This window comes from Hirundo rustica, chromosome 9 (assembly GCF_015227805.2).
Source record: "Hirundo rustica isolate bHirRus1 chromosome 9, bHirRus1.pri.v3, whole genome shotgun sequence".
NCBI lineage: Eukaryota > Metazoa > Chordata > Aves > Passeriformes > Hirundinidae > Hirundo > Hirundo rustica.
Window position 1 is genome coordinate 30,934,793 of NC_053458.1, and position 17,850 is coordinate 30,952,642.

At 46.3% G+C, this 17,850-nt stretch overlaps 2 protein-coding genes and 2 long non-coding RNA genes across 4 annotated transcripts; 2 read left to right on the plus strand and 2 right to left on the minus strand.

Annotated features, from left to right (window-relative positions):
* Nucleotides 1-311: 311 nt before the first annotated feature.
* LOC120756886 (uncharacterized) lies at nucleotides 312-2,217 on the minus strand. The gene is made up of 3 exons (XR_005702278.2): nucleotides 1,571-2,217; nucleotides 1,221-1,455; nucleotides 312-576 (listed from the first exon to the last, which is right to left on the minus strand). It is a non-coding gene; the product is annotated as an uncharacterized LOC120756886 (long non-coding RNA).
* A 92-nt stretch (nucleotides 2,218-2,309) lies between these two features.
* On the plus strand, nucleotides 2,310-5,085 carry MRPS14 (mitochondrial ribosomal protein S14). Its single transcript, XM_040072853.2, has 3 exons — nucleotides 2,310-2,390; nucleotides 3,137-3,295; nucleotides 4,591-5,085. The coding sequence occupies exons 1-3, from the start codon at nucleotides 2,346-2,348 to the stop codon at nucleotides 4,771-4,773; spliced, it is 387 nt and encodes a 128-aa protein (XP_039928787.1). The 5' UTR covers nucleotides 2,310-2,345; the 3' UTR covers nucleotides 4,774-5,085.
* A 1,222-nt stretch (nucleotides 5,086-6,307) lies between these two features.
* CACYBP (calcyclin binding protein) lies at nucleotides 6,308-12,071 on the minus strand. The gene is made up of 6 exons (XM_040072852.2): nucleotides 11,825-12,071; nucleotides 11,083-11,275; nucleotides 10,319-10,415; nucleotides 9,728-9,827; nucleotides 8,311-8,405; nucleotides 6,308-6,618 (listed from the first exon to the last, which is right to left on the minus strand). The coding sequence occupies exons 1-6, from the start codon at nucleotides 11,843-11,845 to the stop codon at nucleotides 6,459-6,461; spliced, it is 666 nt and encodes a 221-aa protein (XP_039928786.1). The 5' UTR covers nucleotides 11,846-12,071; the 3' UTR covers nucleotides 6,308-6,458.
* A 764-nt stretch (nucleotides 12,072-12,835) lies between these two features.
* Nucleotides 12,836-16,348, plus strand: LOC120756583 (uncharacterized). Its single transcript, XR_005702171.1, has 3 exons — nucleotides 12,836-13,264; nucleotides 15,552-15,921; nucleotides 16,215-16,348. It is a non-coding gene; the product is annotated as an uncharacterized LOC120756583 (long non-coding RNA).
* Nucleotides 16,349-17,850: the final 1,502 nt, after the last annotated feature.

A 17,850-nucleotide genomic window follows, 5' to 3' on the forward strand; every position in this document is an offset into this window, starting at 1 on the left:
AGGAGCTGGTTTTGGGAATGATTCCCCTGCTCAGCATTCCTCCTGCTCATCAGCAGGAAGAACCATTTCCCATTTGTTTTATGCTCTGCTATTAGTCAAAAGCCAGAAAGCCTCTCCAGCTCTGTACATCTGTCTGCAAGAATCACAGGATTGTTACTGAGACCACCACATCAACGAGCCCGTTTGTAATATTAATGCCAAGAGATTTGGGTGGAGTACATCAGAAAATAAAAATTCATAAAAATATTTTAAACTCAGCAGCAGTTAAACACTACATTTATTCAGCACAATCCTTTCATAAATCCCTCAAGAACTACCCACATGGTTATTTAACCAGGTGCATTACTGAGCCCAGTTTTTAGCTGACAAACCCTCAGATTCTGAACAGTTCCCTTGATTTACTGCAACCAGAAGCTGTGCTGAGGGAGCTGAAGATGGTAGCAGCCTGAGGGCTATCAACATGCATCATTAATCCTCGCCAGTCTCAGCTGGGGAAGTGCCAATCACACAGGGGATGCTGTTGAGCAAGTGAGTTCTCCTTCGCGTTCTCACCCATTCCTCCCACATCCAGACCATCTAATAAGCACAAAAGGGGAAGAAAAATATTGTAGAAAAGAATGCATGCTATAACTTCCAAATTCCCTTTGATCACATCTATTTTATCTGCTCTGCTTATATTCTATTGATTAATTTTACCACCTGGAAAAATAGCAGGTGATAGACACATACATCAGAGAACACAGCTTGAAATTCTCCCCTTGCAAACAGCAGGAAGCTACCACAGAAAGTACCTAGGAAAGCTACTGACTGTAGCACTGATAATAAAATTTGACTAGCCAGCCAACCTAGCTACTTCTTCTAGATTATTATATACTTCTGGACAAGTATAATATACCAAACATCCAAGTAAAACAACTAGCACACACACAACAAGCAGCTCGACAAATGGAGAGAACCAGTTTCTTGAATGACTTTTTAAGTGTAGCTAATGAGCTGATACAAACAGAGAACTATGAATTCAACATCAAAACCATGATGCATATTCTCCCTGAATTAAGGAAATAGACTTGTTTTAAATGCTGTCAAAGCAAAGTCACAGTGAGTGGAACAGGAACAGTTTCCTTCACTGAACAAGAACAATGGAAGCAGAATTTCCCACTTGTTTTTCTGTGTTTGGGGTTATGATTATTCAGTGTTGTCTGCAAAATGCTGCAACTTACCCAAAGGTTTGGATGTTAGCAAAAGTTTCTTCCCCCAGAGGCTTGTGGGGCGCTGAGATATGCTCTCTAGGGTAGTGGTCACAGCACCAAGTGTGCTAGAGTTTGGACAATACTCTCAGGCACATGGTGGAATTCTTGGAGTTGTCCTGTGCAGGGCCAGGAGTCGAACTCGATGATCCTTATGGGTCCCTTCCAATTCAGAATACGATCCCAAATTCACAAGTAGGAAAAAACCCTGCAAACCACAGGTATAAATTTAGGAATTTAGGAACAGTCCTGGTGATAAACAAGCAAAAAAATCCCTAAGAAACAGAACTAGCCCAGCCTTTAGTAGAGATACTGGCAGATACCTGTCCTGCAGCAGGACAAGAGGTCAGGATGTGCTGCTCCAGATAGGGACCCCACCAAGACAGGGCGATGCCTCTGCTTCATTTTTCCTGCTGGGGCAACTCTCCCTGTAATTTTTAGAGCCTTTCCTCTTCAGACTGGCATACCTTTGCTGCACCCAAGGCCTGCCCCTGATGTTTCTGTGGCAGATTCAGCTGCCTCTAATGATGGTTGGTGTCAGCGAGCCCTGACGCACCTCTGAGATATGCACGGCCCTCAAGTGCGGCTGAGGCTCTTACCACGCTTCCAGCCGCAGATATGTGACAATATCGGGCACATTGGGAAGGCAGCGGGCAGGAAGCGGCAGCGCCCTGAGGAGCGCCGGGAGCAGACTCCTGAGGGCGGGCACCGCCCCGAGCAGTGCCCTGAGGAGCGCCCGGAGCAGATTCCTGAGGGCGGGCACCGCCCCGAGCAGCGCCCTGAGGAGCACCCGGAGCAGATTCCTGAGGGCGGGCAGCACCCTGAGGAGCGCCGGGAGCAGACTCCTGAGGGCGGGCACCGCCCCGAGCAGTGCCCTGAGGAGCGCCCGGAGCAGATTCCTGAGGGCGGGCACCGCCCCGAGCAGCGCCCTGAGGAACGCCCGGAGCAGACTCCTAAGGGCGGGCAGCGCCCCGAGCAGCGCCCCGAGCAGCGCCCTGAGGAGCGCCCGGAGCAGATTCCTGAGGGCGGGCACCGCCCGGAGCAGCGCCCTGAGGGCGGGCACCGCCCCGGCTGCGCGCACGCGCGGCGCAGCGAAAGATGGCGGCGGCCGCGCTGTGCTGGGCGCTGAGGGCAGCTCGGCAGGTCAGACCGATTCCCTCCTCTCCGTTCCTCCCACCCTGCTTCCCCGCCTCTCTCCGGGACCCTGTCCGCCCGGCCGAGGCGCCGAGGAGCGGGCAGGGAAGATGCGGGTAGTATTTGAGCGCTGCGGGCTCGGCCTTGCCCCCGCGGCGCGGAAACATCGCGGCTCCGGTGTTAGGTAGCGTTCGGTGTAGCTTGGGGATCGTTGTGTCTCTCTGTGAAGAGAACTTGCTAACACTTTATAGGAAGCTCAGAGTTATATACTAATGCAGTACAGAATCTGGAAAATACGAAAGCTAAAGCTCTCAAGGCATCAGTGTTACTCGTCAGAGAGAGCAAAGATCGGTGCTACCCATCCTGAGGAAGACGTAGACGCCGATGAGGTGTAAGAATTATAACGTGTGATCCAGGAGTTAAACGGTACCGGAGACATAAGACCCTAGGGAACGCCTGGAGCTGGGTGAGGGCAGGGTTAGGCTGGATGTTAGCGAAAGGTTTTCCCCTTGGGGGTGGTCGGTCACTGGAACAGGTTTCCCAGGGAGTGCTCACGGCCCCAGGGCTGCCAGAGGTCCAAGACTGTTTGGGCAGCACTCTCAGGCACACGGTGTGATTGTGGGGGAACTCAGTGGTACCTGTGGGTCACTTCCAACTCAGGATATCCCATGCCTTATGGAAATAACAATTCATACTTGACTAGAGCAAACCACGTGCAACTGGCAGGTATCACAAGTTTTATTTTTTTTCATCAGGTTCTCCCCTCGCCCTGCACAAGGCAGGCGCGGAGCTACTATGTGGACTGGAGGATGCTGCGGGACGTCAAGAGAAGGAAGATGGCCTATGAGTATGCAGACGAGAGGCTGCGGATCAACGCCATCCGGAAGAATTCCATCCTTCCCAAGGAGCTGCAGGTACCGGCAGGTGGCTGTGCCCACCAGGGCATGAACCCACACGTGGCTCTTGCTGCTGTGGCGTGCTCAAGGCCACTTTATAGATCCAAAGGGCTGTGGCAGGTCCCAAATGTTGCGTTTCACCAGCCCACAAGCATGGAATCACGTCGTGTTCTACAGTGAGTTCAGTGTTTTGGGGGTGTTTACAACAACAGCACATTCACCTCACTGGAGGTTGTGTGCATTGCGCTGCGGTGTTTTTTGAAACCAGTGCTTGTGTAAGCAGCATATCTAACACTAAATACAGCAAAGTCACATTCCCACCCCCACACGCTGCCCCTAACATACATTGGCAAACCTATTTTCTTCACTTCCAATAATTCAGAATAATAAACTCTAGATTTTTTTTTTTCTTATTTAAAAATCTGAATGCCTGATCTAGCCCAGGCCACCGATCTGTGCAATTAGAAATATTTACTTCTTGCCTGAGCTGCAAGCATGTGAAACCTGCATCAGATCTAGGTGTTAAAACTGTTCTTAACAATTGACTGCCCTGCTCTCAGCCTGCCTTACTAAGCACCAAGAACATTTGCAAGTATCAGATTACTCCTCTATTTATTCTGGCCATGATACTTACACATCCTGGGAGAGAAAGTGTATGCATTTACTTTTATATATTGACATTAGTGTTCTTGGGCAAGCCTGACAGGTGCTGGATGTCCTTATGAGGCAAAACCAATACAGAAAAGAAGCCCCAAAGGAAAATCCTGCAACACCTTCCGAAGTACTCTATATGAGATCCCTTTTACTGACAGCAGAGCATGCTACCTCAGCAGGTAGTTAATAAGCAACATATATTTAAATTCAGCTCAGCTAAAAGGACTAGCCTACCCTGCAACAAGGAGAAAGCCAAGTGGGTTTTTGACTAACTATAACTCCTGGCTTGAGGTTACTCAGTCTTTAATACGGTTAAATGTTGGGTCTCTTAGAGGGCTAGCCCACCCTGCAACAAGGACAGAGACAAACTGATCTGACTGCTTATAATTAGTGGCTCGAGATTGTTCTGTCTGTGTAATAAGATTAATTTGGGGGTGTCCATGGGGGTCAGTTTACATTCACTGTTTGAATGCCCAGAAGGGGCAGGCTGAGTGAGGAAGACAGGTTCAAGTTCCCACTTAAATAGCAAAGTTTGTTCATGAGATGGTAGAGAAGCTTGTGATGGTACCTGCTCCGTGTCTGGATTTTGAGGTCTGGCAGTAAGACCCCTCTAAATCCCAGGGAACATAGGTAAGCTCTTGGGCTGTGTTCTGTTTCAGGAAGTGGCTGACAAGGAGATCGCTGCCCTGCCCCGGGACAGCTGCCCTGTGAGGATCCGGAACCGGTGTGTCCTGACATCGCGCCCTCGAGGGGTTAAGCGGCGCTGGAGGCTCAGCAGAATTGTTTTCCGCCACTTTGCTGACCACGCTCAGATGTCAGGTGTACAGAGAGCCATGTGGTAATAATCACCACGTGGATGTGCATTCAGGCAGAAGAAACAGACCAGGCTCGTTTGTGTGTGTGATTAAAACAAGACTGTCCCGCCTCGGAGTCCAGCATCAGTGTCAGTCTAGTAAGGGAAGGACAAAAAGTTGTGTGCTGATTCATTAAACTCACGGGATTGCAACTGGTATCAGCTGACAAGCAGCAGCACAACTGCACTGAACGGGCCTGGGTGAGAGGCAGTTGGGGAAAAAAGTCACTACGTGATGTCTGCAAAGCTAAGCTGAGGTATGTGCTATGGGCAACATTAGAAATAAAGACATACAGCACAAGGCTTGTTTAAGCTTTTTTTTTTTTTTTTTTGCCAACATATGGTAAGTTCATCATGGTAATTTGGGTAGAAGCATCAACAAAACCGCACAACAGGACAAAGTGGTATTCTGCTGTGAACAAGGGCAAGCACAGAGTGGGAATAAAACATGGCCTCAAGTTTAGATACTCTTGCTATGCTAACTAAATATATACGTCTATTAACGAGCAGACAAAGTGGCTAAAGGACCTGTTAGAAACGACACTGTGCTGGTTTTCCTCCTGTTTGTAGTGCAGCACTTGGCCCAATGCTTCCAGAACAAGGGAGCAAGGAAGCCCTAGTCCAGACCCTAACAGGAGAGTAATGGCTTCCTTAATTCATAGGTAACAACAAATCTTTCCTTGAGAGACACGTGGGAAGGAGGCAGGAAGGACATAATTAACAACAGGCTTGCTGCTAAGGTCATGTTTGCCCTGTACTCTTCTTCAAAGCACTGCAGTAAAGGGAGGGCAGTGGCTGCTCTGTCACCTTCCCCAGCAGGGGATGAGAGGTGGCAACAAAAAGGCCAAATACCACTAGCAGCAAACTGACAGCAACCCATCACACCCAGCTGAGTCACATTTTGGCGTATAAGCCAAATTAATAACACTTCTTACTCTCTTACCTTAACACCCTTTAGAAGCTGATGGAGAAAGGGGAGCTTATCCCTCGTTTCCTGCTTTACACTGCAGGAGCCAGGGCAAGCTTCCTGTCCAGCATCATAGCTCACTGCTCTCCTGCTGGTGACGGATGCCGTCTCAAAGACATCCCAGGATGCTCACAGCTGGCACAAGCACTCTGATTTCCAGAATTCATAGTAGTAGTAGTTTCTGAGAGCAACCATTAAATTTGAATACCACAGAATTAACACCATATTGTTCCTGCTTTACTATCGAGTGCTTAGGATGTGGTTCTGCCTTCTTCAGTTCTCCCTTTGGGAACATGCTTTACAGTTCAACACTTTCCCATATTTAATCAAGAAGCTACACCCTGTGAAGTGAGTGTGCCACCAGCCCCAGCAGCCACATGGGTACAGCTGCCACTGGCAACAGAGCCTTGACCCATCCTAGTTTAAGATTCCTTTACTTTTACATTCTGTTCTCGGTCTCACAGCACTCCCCACTCATCTGAGGTGATTTTTCAAGGAGGGGTAATACCCTATGCTTCCCTCCTCAGGAAATGCTGAACCACTTGACTGACGGAAATGCTTTGTAAGCTATTTTATTTAAATATTTTCTCCAACCTGAAATGGAAAATGACTGTCTTTGCTTGGAAGAAGGTTATGTAAACGATGATCTTTGCAGCACAGCGTGTCTCACACGGAAGATCAGTTTTAAGGCGGCCCTTAGAGTGCTTTCAGATATCCATTGGTATGTCCCCTTTGTACTGCTTTTCTCTGCTTTCAACCCAGGCCTTATTGATGGTGCGCTTCATCTCATCGTCCCCTTCCGCATACATCTTTTTTAAAATGTTCATAAGCCCTTCACTAGGATCTGTGGTGTCATAGGCAGCCTTCCTGCAAGATGGATACATAAGAAGGTCAGGTATACCATCAAAATTAAATGCCAGTATTTGTTTGAAACATCCTGGTAGCGGGACTTTTGCTTTGGCGGAGTCTTTAGATCGCGGCAGTCTCAGTCAGCTTCCAAATGGGAAGGACCCTAAGAAACACCCTTAAACCAAGTGCAAGTTGAGGATACACCCAGAGATGTCCCATGGGGTGGGACAGTATTTCAATGTGAAGCATTTTGCAGTAAACACGACCCTGGAAGCACTCCCATAATTAACTGCAGGAAGCAGAAGCAAAATACAACAGACACAAAGTGCCAGTACCTGCCTTGAGTTACGCGACAGGTGAACAAAAATGGAGAAGTGACTACATCGAGCTCTTTGGACAGACCACATTCACAACCCAAAAGGCTTTGTTTTCTGTTTTCCATTTTTCAGATATCTCCAGAGGTTAACTGACTTCTTAACACATTGTATTTCAAAGCAATTTTCTCAGGTGATGAACTGTGCCGGCCACAGTCAGCACCCGTGGAGGACATGGCTCGTATGACCCGACTATAAATAATGCCCTCTCTATCCCATTTTCCAAAATAATGTAGGTAGTTTCTAGTGCAGCCTAGCTCAAAAACACAGCAGATGAAAACAGATCAGCAGAGGGAGCAATTTCCTCACACTCAGGGCTAACCATTGGCTGCACAGACCCTGGCTGGGAGCAGCATTTCTGGAGCTGTTCCTTTGACAAACAGTAAATCTTCAGGAATTCTCTGCACAAGATACGGCTTTAACAAAGCGACCCTGTCCCTCCAGAAAACTGCATTAATTGTCAAGTCACTTCTTTTTAAATCTCCTGGGATGCCATTTGAGTGGAGAAGGTTGTTTTGCCCTAAATTCAGGTACTTATGCCAGATCAGTTTGAGCAAATCACCCTAAAACATACAAAAAATGAATTGCTGTTGGCAGGAATAACATTCTCAATAGTGTTTTCATTCTTCAAGGTGGCTATACATGTAAAATAGCATTAAATATGATATACATATCTATATATATTTCAAAGTCTCTTGTCCCCAGGTGTTTCCTGCTGCCATTCACCACCCTCATACCTGTGTATGTCTAAACTGCCAGCTGCTCCCAAGCACTTGAAGTGTTACAAACTGGCTCGATACTTTGGAGAATCATCTAAGTAAAAGATGATTAAAGATCTGTTTTGCCAAAAGCACGCTGGGCTTTTTGTGCAGGCACTTCACACACAGGTGATAATAATTATTTTGGCCAGCAGAGCTGCAGGGGATAGATCCATGCATTTCTACGTAATACGCACTTGATCTAAAAACGCCTCGCTAACGCAGGTTTTGCAATGAATGCAGCCACCGTAATGCAAATGAATCTTTAATTGCTTGGCTCCCTTTAGAATTCTCACTGCAGGTCTTCCCTATCATATGTGCTATGATGCAGCCTTCATCATTAGCAATAAAACAGTGGAGGAGTGGCAGCTACTCAAAGTATATTTCTTCCACTTGCAGTCCTACAAGTACCAAAACAAATCCCGACCTAGATGATCCTCAGAGATCTCAGGGCCCATCCCCCAGACCACCCATCCTCAGAACAACTGCACAGTCGGTACAGATCTCTCCCAAGAGTCCTAAAACAACACCGAGAACAGGAAATGGAAAACACGATGGAGGGCTGAAAACACACTTACTCTTTCTCTTTGCTTTCTTTTTCCACTTGAGTGAGACAATCCCATTTTTCCTCCCGCTTCTTCTTACACATCACAAGGACCATGTCTGTCTTTATCTGTAGGGTGAACAGCAAGGAATGAATTTAGAATGCTTCATAAAGGGATGCTGGCCAAGATGAATGAGGTTAGCTCATAACATAAACCTCTTCCATACTCACAAGCTCCGGAAACATTTCTTTCAGCTATCCATTGTTATGCAGCATACAAAAATTACAGCAAGTACTCAGCCTCAGGGTAAAAAGTATTAACTTTACTGTGGCCAATTCATGTATGCGGTTAATATAACACTAGAACAGACTTACAGTACCAATACAGACGAACATAAAGTGCTGCAGGAACATCGTTCAGTGATTGAAAGGGTGCTCAAGTACCCAGGACTGCCTGCTAAAGAGTGACGATATTTACTAGACTTCTCCAAGCATATCAAGTTCAGGCAGAGGCTCCTCCACTTTATTTCTCCAAGGACAAGAAAGTATTGCTTAATCTTGCAACACGTTTTCAAGTTACAAAGCTTGCTGACTTGCAACCCTGACCTAAATTTCACAAAGAACTCCTGCATGCCACAGCAGACAAGGGTCCACTGCAGCTTTGGCTTGGCTTAACAAGCATATGACCACTGCTTGCTTTCACGCTGTATTAAAAATCACCAGAGCATCACTCTCCTTTATTTCAGCTGGTTTAATTTCACTCTGTACTCATTTTAGGCCAATTTCCAATTGAACCAGTAGTTCTTCACATCCATTGTCACCAAGCACAACAGAACTCACAGGAGGTGTGTGGCACACCTCTAAGCCTGGAAAGGTGCCACAAGTCGCAGAGTACGGATATCACCAGTCAGCAGCAGTGGAATGTTACTAGTTGTCCTGGTTTGGGCTGGGATAGAGTTAATTTTTCCCTTAGAAAATTTACCCCCGCCTAGGGTTAAACCTAGTGTTCAGTTAAACTGCAGTGTTCAGTTCTGGAGCAACACATCCTTACTAAGGCAGAGCAGGTTTCAGACTTGGCTTTGGGAATTAAGCCTATTTAAGCTTCCCAAGATTTCAGCCTGCTGACAAATCTCTTAAAATCGCAAAGAATTTCTCAGAGGTATTTAAAAGCACAAAGATGCAAATGAAGGCTTGGTGGTATTTTCTGCTTAATTATTTCTGAAATCCTGCTGGTGAGCTATTAAATATCCAGACATGATCTCTCAAAATAGGATTCCAGAGACTAATTCTGCAGTTACGACAATCAGAGGTCAGTAAGACTCATGCTCACAGCGCAGAGACTTGGCGGCAGAAAGGGGGGACTGAGAACCGAGTCTTCTGAACTAGCCTGGCAATGAACACGGTACTTTGTGAGGGCCCTAAATCACCTCGAACAGACAAGGTGCACTGACCTTTCTAGAGCTGCCTTCCACAGAGATGGGCTTCAGGAGGTTGTTGAAGGTCATGGTGTAGTTCTTTCCATTCAGATTCTTCACTAGCAGATCAAATGACCTGGACCCAGGAAGTGGAGGGAGGAAAGGCACAAATATTCCAACAATTACATTGTCTGAAAAGCCTTTAGTGGGCGTATTTCTTAGGAAAGCAGAGAACTTCTTGGGAAAGCAGGCCAACAGGCTTGAATTACTTTATTCCCAGGGCTCTCAAAATGTTCAGTTCGATTTTAACAGAGGAATTAAAAGGACCAATCCAGACTTCACAACAAACCAGTATCTTTAGGATCCTTCCTACCTACAAACTTGGCAAATCAAATTTCCTTAATGTACACCTCAGTTCTATCACCACGAAAACCCAGGGCTAACACTAACACTCTGTCAAGCATGGTGAGGTGCACTAGTAAAATGAAAACACCCTGATGCCCTCAAGTGCTACTAAAAGCTAGTACAGCTGAAGTTTAAAAAAAGAAAAAAGGGAGTGGAGAAAAAAAAGGCTGATCCAGCACTCCTACATTTCAGTGTTCCTGTTGTGCTACAAGATGAACTCACCTCTCTGTGAAATTCACCTGCACATTCTCAGCTGGAAGCTTCTGGACGCCATTTAAAGAGATGTATATCTTAACAAACTTATCTGACTGATCCCAACCTAGAAGTGAAAAGAGATTAAGTTCTACTTTTCCTCCATAAGCTTCACACACTCCAACTTTCCCCACAACGCGCCCTAGAACAGCTAGGGTCTTTGCCTTACTGAAGCAACTTTCAGAGCGATAAAAGAAAAACATCAATTATTCAGAAACAACTGGAGAGCAAAGCGAGGTTCCCCCATGTAGCCCTGCTCCCAAATCCCTGCAAATTCTGAGAAAATTCACATATCAGCACAGGTCAAAAGAGAGCAACCCAAGCTGTGCAGGGGGAGTCAAAGCCAGCTGTTTGCTCCCGCTGCAGTTTCCCTGACCCACTTCTTCCCCTACTCCCTGCATCTTGAGCAATTCCCTCTCCTCTCACCTACATGGCGAGCAGAGAAGCCAAGGCTTACTCTTTCATTCCAGCTAAACACCAAGCAATGGAAAAATACCAGCTGGTACAGCAAGGGTACTTAATGCATCCCACCAAACACTATCATACAAACATGATCAATACACCCTGGGGTTTGGATGGCAAAGTAAGCACGTGGTAACTTTTAAAGTGGGGTCTCTAGTGTGGAATAAACACTCAAGGCTTCACTGTGATGCTAAGTGGTAACTCTAACTCCCAGTAATGCCACCCTGCCATCTCTTCAGAGAGATGCTGGAGCTCTAGAAAAATAATCCTACCATAATTGTTTATTTTCACTGTGTATCCTCCCAGCGATGACTTTTCTTCCTCTGCCACATCTTTTGGCTTCGGTGCAGGCTGATTCTTGATTTCCAGCTCCAGTTTTTGCTTCTCTGCCAGAAGGACATCACGTACCCGCTTCCTAGTGGCCTTTGTGAGCAGTTCTTTAACCTCTTCCAAATCTTTCTGCAACTGGTTCAAAACAAAGAGTCACACATATACATTAGATACATTCTTTGGGCTCAGGGCTCACAGCTTTTTATGACAACTTCACGTGTTCCAAATGTTACGAGTTTCAGCTTTATCAGGTCAGTAGTTTACCACATTACAACCAGTTAAGCACGGAATCATCTCTTCCTCACCCCCTGTCCACTCCTGTAGATATAGATACAACCACAGAATCTTAATCCCCAGAATGGGTCGGGCTGAAAGGGAGCAACTCCTCTGCTCAACCACGGCCATATCAGAGCACAAGACTGGAAAAGACCTCCAAGATCAACAATTCAGACAAGGTTTAAGCTTTCAATTCTTAAGTCTTCATACATCAAAAAACAACAGAAACCAACAGAAGCTGGGCGGATGGCACAGCTCTCTCAACACGCACCGCCGCAGGGGGAGACCTCCACAGCCCTCAGCGAACGCGGGGACCGACGGCTCCCCGCCTCCCGGCCGGGGCCACAGCGCTGCCCCTCGCACAGGGCCCCGCCAGCGCCCAGGGAGCAACGCGGGGAATCGCCTCACCTCCTCCCGCGCCACGGCCATGGCGGCTCCCCGTGGAACCTCTGGAACCTTCCGGCCGCAGGAAGTGACGAGCGCCACCGGCCCGGCCCGCTCCGCCCCGGAGGAGGCGGGATCGGGAGCTTCTCCCCTCGCCGGGCTTTGAGGGATGGGCGGGAGCGGGAGCTTTTCCCCCCCAGGACTCTGAGGGACGGGCGGGATCGGGGGCTTTTCCCTCCCAGGACTCTGAGGGACGGGCGGGATCGGGAGCTTCTCCCGCCCCCAGGACTCTGAGGGACGGGCGGGATCGGGGGCTTTTCCCTCCCAGGACTCTGAGGGACGGGCGGGATCGGGAGCTTCTCCCGCCCCCAGGAGTCTGAGGGACGGGCAGAATCGGTAGCTTTTCCCACCCAGGACTCTGAGGGACGGGCGGGATCGGGAGCTTCTCCCGCCCCCAGGAGTCTGAGGGACGGGCAGAATCGGTAGCTTTTCCCACCCAGGACTCTGAGGGATGGGCGGGATCGGGAGCTTTTCCCACCCCAAGGACTCTGAGGGACGGGCCGGATCGGGAGCTTTTCTCCCCAGGACTCTGAGGGACGGGCGGGATCCGGAGCTTTTCCCCCTACAGGACTCTGAGGGACGGGCGGGATCGGGAGTTTTTCCCCCCCTAGGACTCTGAGGGACGGGCGGGATCGGGAGTTTTTCCCCCCCAGGACTCTGAGGGACGGGCGGGATCGGGAGCTTTCCCCCCTACAGGAGTCTGAGGGACGGGCAGGATCGGGAGCTTTCCCCCCCAGGATTCTGAAGGACGGGCGGGATCGGGAGCTTTTCCCTCCCAGGACTCTGAAGGACGGGCGGGATCGGGAGCTTTTCCCTCCCAGGACTCTGAGGGACGGGCGGGAGCGGGAGCTTTTCTCCCCCAGGACTCTGAGGGACGGGCGGGATCGGGAGCCGGAGCTTTGCCGGCCCCGGGCGCTGAGGGGCGGGGGGATCGTGCTCAGTGTGACGGCTGGCTGAGGCGGGACCGGGCTGGCTTTTAGTTCGGCGATTAGAAATCTCCCTCTCATTTTACGGCAGAGGCCCCTAAGCTCGTGTTTATCAATTTCCTGAATAATTTTGCAAAATAAAGTGTTGTTTTCCTTCTTCGGGCAAAGAGTATCAGCCTCATGTGGTGGAGGTAAATAGTGATCAAAGAGGAAGAAATCTTGTTCCCGACCTTGAAAGGAAGATGGGCTTGTAAACTTAAGTGTCCTGTTCTGTGCCTGCTCGTCATTTTCATGGTGATTAGGGTTGGAAAAGATCTCCAAGATCAACTCCAGCAAGGTTTAAGCCTTCGAGTTCTAAGATTTCCTCAATTAAAAACCAAGAAGTTGGGCAGATGGCACAGTGCCCTCAACACACGCCCCCGCAGAGGGAGACTCCCACAGCTAATGCATAATAGGCTTTCTACAACAAACCCAGAGGGTAAGGTACTGTTGGGAAATTGTTCGTGACCTGTAATGTCACAATGTGTGCTATGGGAGTGACTTTGTGAGTGAGAGACTTAGTTATCAAACCATTTACAAGGAAAATAGAACTTTTATTTACAGAACATTTGGCTGTATGCATGTAAAAACATGCTGGTGTAATGCTACCAAAATCCTCTTCTAAGCATTTTCCTTATCAAAAGAAAAACATGACTGTTGACACTTTCTAAATCAGCGCAGTGAGCACCACCACCACCAAAAAAAAAAAAAAAAAAAAGTTTCTATAGCCCCACTGGGCATTAAAATTTCCCTGAAAAAAACAATAAGGCAATGGCATTCTTTCTCTCAGCAGGAATGTAGAGGGGGCAGCGTTTGCCCCCAGATGTCCTTTATAAAGGGTGCGACCCAAGGCAGAACACAGCCCTTCAGCGCTGAAAAAGTCAATTTGTCTAGAACAAGGTACCTGTTATACACCTGCTTTTCCAATTTGAGGAGTGTCAGCTCATTTGCTCATACATGGGGTTAGGGTCTGGGGTTTTTTCTCTTCTAAAGTGAACATCCAGCAATTAATCTGCAAAAAGATCTGTAGAGGTAGGGAGGGAAGAAGAAATTTGACAAAAATGAATCCATAGGAGCCAGGAAGCCAAAGATTTATGTTCAAGTTGGCATTCCCCAAAGTGCTGCTAACAGATGTACTGAGGTGTTTATTACAACCCTCTGCTGCAGTGGAGAAAAGATCTGCAAAATTAACTGTGGTTATTCTGAATTTTCATACGACTAAGTGTAAGCCTATCTTTAGGAATAGAGGAACAGCATTTGGAGAGAGTTGATTTTATCCAGGAAATACAATATGGTCAGCTGGAATTTAATTTATGCCTTTTTTTTTTTGTGTGTGTGTGTGTGTGTGTATGTAGCAGAAACTGAGACATGGAAAATTTTGTGTTTGTGTTTTTTTTTTTTTTTTTTTTTTTTTTTTAATTTAGCTACTAATCTTTGAGTTTCTCCGCATTCAGTTGTGCTCTTATATTAGCAAGTACTCTTATCTTTACAATTTAAATTGGTATTGCTTTCGTTAACATAGAAATGCATTTGAAGTGAGCCTGTAATTTGCTTTTTTCCTTTTTTTTTTTTTTTTTAAAGTGTTTATTTAGTTTCCTTAAGCGATGAGCATTTCTGTACACATGGCACTTCCCTTTGAGTGGCAGCTTCCACGTGGAAGGGTTGTCACTCCTGTCACGGAAAAACAAGCTCCACGTAGCTCTTTGCAGAAAGCTGCAATGGCATCTGGATGCTGCCTCCTCTCCTGACAAACACTTTTACATAGTGATGTGGAGGCAAATCCATACAAAATGGTAAATTTAATCTTCAGCTTTTGTCCCTCTTTGCCTTCTCTTCCCCTGAAGTGCTGTGTGCTTTTGCTGTCATCTGGGAACAACGGCTGTTCATCTCAGTTAAAAGAAATCTTAGAGCAGGTGCTCACATGGAGAAATGGTTTTATAAAGCGTTTGGATGCTTTTGACTGCGGCACATTCTGCTCTGTCCTGTTCGCGCTCAGCCCTGCCTCTCTCTTAGCAGTCACTTGCCAGTTTCTTGCTGTTTCCTTCCGCCCCCACGTCTCTTCCTGCAGGCACGCTGCCTCAAGGCTTGTGTACCCCAGGGAAGCAGCAAGTCCTTAACAACAACCCTTGTCCCACTGCTGTGTACCACCAGCCTTAAGGAAAAGCATTCTCTGTGCTGGAAACCTCAGACGGGCATGTGGAGCAGAGAGCAGGGTGAGCCCTCAGCTGTCTGGCACAGCTCCCTGTGAACAGGCACATCATCCTAAGGAACGGGCTGGAATGAGCTGCACCCCCTTTGGACAGCCGACCTGCCAAGTCACCGTGCCCTGGTGCAGCAGAGCTGCTGGTGACAACTGCGTCATAAAACCTGACACAGCAGCTGCTTCTTCCTGCAAACAGAATCGAGCTGCTTCTTAAGTTAAACGGCTTAGGAAAATAAGCATCTTATTCCCAAGTTGTTTTCCATTTCCATTTATTTTACAAGGCATCGTTCACACAATGATAACAAGGTACTGATCTGAACAATTCTGTAACAATTAAAAAAGTAAACATTTGTTGTGACCATGTACATTGAATTGCACTTTTAAAAACAAGCATTACACTTATATTTTCATGTTGTATTTTATATAATACATGGATGTGTTACCCAAGTAGCGGTAGTACCGAATGGTTCTCACATGGAAGTCTGACCTCTCTATGATGCTCTTTTTTTTCCTAATTCTTTAGGATTTGTGAACTCGGGACATACCCAGATCACAAAGGCAGCCCCAAATCTGGAAAACTTCATTGTCGTGGAGTCAGAGATTTGAAGCTGCTTCATTTTCAGTGTGCTGGAGTGAATCCACCTTAATGGCAGACACAGACGGAGATGGATTATGCTTGATTAGAAACTTTTCTGCATTCGTATATCATCTTCTCCCAGTTCAAAGAAACCAGAGAATGTTCTTCCATGGGAAAGCAAGAGTTCCCAAGGCTCAAGAGAGCTCCTGGCACAGCTTTCGAGTGTGGTACAGCAGAATTGCAAACCAGGGATTATCGAAAGACAGGAATTGAGATATGAAGAAAAATCTGGGAACATCTGCTGTGGTTTGCATTGGTAGTACCATCCATGTATTATATAAAATACAGAAATAAGAGAAACTGTAAGGAAATTAGTACAGCCCAGGATTTCGGTGGTATCAAATCACAAATGAAATTTATGATACCAAATCCTTTTGATGTATTTATCCCCTTGTCGTTCCGTTTCTTATATATTATTCTATATGTAAGATATAGTTCTCCAAAGATACATATATATTCCTTTACAGGTTAAATAAAAGCAAGTCCCACTGAATAAGAAAATAATTAAAAAGTAATATCCTAATTCTCTACCCATTTTTTGTTTTTCAGGTAAAAATTGCAAGAAATACATTCAGTAGCAAAGCCGTTGGGACCCAGGAGAAATGGAGAGCCCTGTATTCCTGGAGAATTGACCTGTACGTTTTAAGTCACAATCCTGAAATAAACTCTGTAGACTTCTGACCTGGGAAAGATTAAGGTCTTGATCAAATAATGTTGAGCATTATTTATCCAGTTGCAAATTCCTTTCCTCCCAAAAGCCACCTGTGGATTAGCTCAGTTCTAAAGGCTGATGTGACACCTCCCCTAAAACCTGAGAGATCCAAACTGGAGCATTTCATTGTGTCTCCCCTTAGGGTTATTACCCAGAAGGAGCTAACGGGACAGTTCCCAGTAGGATATTAGCACAATAGACAGACAAAGAATTTAGTTTTAACCTCGGTGTTTGCACATCTGGTGCAGCCAGCTCTTTGCACAGCAGCTCCTTCAGCAGGGTCCAGCAGGGACAGGGAGTGCTTGTCAGCCACATCAGTCCCTCAGACCCGAGGGGAACATCCCTGCCCTCTCTTCACAATCAATCAGACACGACACTTACCTACACTTTTCTCTCTAGTAGCTGGAAGAACACCGGCACTGTAAGGTTAGAGTGCTTCTGGTTTCAAAGCCAAGGGTGTTTAGGCTTAGGAGATGATGCAGAAGTTGCCAATTATCCCTGAGTCTAACAGTAAATGAAAATCCTCTGAGTAAATGAAAATCACCTGATTATAGTTCTCCCACACATACAAATAGTTTCATGAATTTCGCAGCAGCTACTTAAGAGAACAGCCCTGCCTTGATCCTGTGGAAGAAAGCACGGCATGTGACTTCCAAATTTTGACACTTCATGCCAGTAAATGCAGATTTTTATTTTCTCCTAAACTAGCATGCTCGGTCAGTGAGTGGCATCACGACCCTGAAGTCAATGGGATACTTCATGCTTTGTGAAGGGGCTGAACTCTTGTGATTCTTGACTTTTTATCTCCATCTCCCCTTGTAAACGGCTGGTTTTATTTCAAGTTGTTCTTAACACAGTAGCAGACATGATCATTTACCTTAAAAGAAATTTCAAGGACCAACTAAGAGAAGTAATTTAAAATGTCTAACAAAGAAAAAAAAATACTGCTTACCTGTGCAAGCACTTTAACTTAGTTGTAGCAATGTAACTCAGCTGCAGCAAATTAAATCCTCATTAATGGACGGGACAAAGGTGGGTTTGTCACTGGCAGCACTGAGTACATGGCTGACTACCTTTCCTGAGACTGGTTCTGCCAAATCCTATTGCAGATGAGCCTCAGGGATTTTGCAGTTTCTTGGCTTCCCTACCTATGGTATTTTCTATATTTTTTCTTTTTATCCTCTCCAGGTACATTTAGAAACATAAACTAACTGGAATAAGTCTATTACTTTAGAATATTAAGTTTGGTTCACAAAGTAATACAAGACCAGTTCACAAATATACCACGTAACCAAATCAGCCTTGCTTCATTTAGCCTGTAAAGCATTACAGTCAAAGGAAAACAAACTCTTTAAAATGAAATGAATAATTTTTTTTTCTTTTTTGCCCCTCATACTGGGCATCTCAGGAACAGATTATAGTCCAACAAAATAAAAGTTGTAGTAAAAATATTCTTTGGAGGTTTGTTCCTAA

Bases quoted from the DNA above. Each gene is read 5' to 3' on its own strand.
- CACYBP (XM_040072852.2), bottom strand. From the start codon at position 11,845: ATGGCCGTGGCGCGGGAGGAG. The intron at 10,416-11,082 runs GTAGGATTATTT...TTTCACTTCTAG, and splicing joins AGTGAAAATAAACAATTATG to GTTGGGATCAGTCAGATAAG. The intron at 8,406-9,727 runs GTCAGTGCACCT...TTCACCCTACAG, and splicing joins TGGAAGGCAGCTCTAGAAAG to ATAAAGACAGACATGGTCCT.
- MRPS14 (XM_040072853.2), top strand. From the start codon at position 2,346: ATGGCGGCGGCCGCGCTGTGCTGGGCGCTGAGGGCAGCTCGGCAG. The intron at 2,391-3,136 runs GTCAGACCGATT...TTTTTTCATCAG, and splicing joins CGCTGAGGGCAGCTCGGCAG to GTTCTCCCCTCGCCCTGCAC. The intron at 3,296-4,590 runs GTACCGGCAGGT...GTTCTGTTTCAG, and splicing joins TCCTTCCCAAGGAGCTGCAG to GAAGTGGCTGACAAGGAGAT.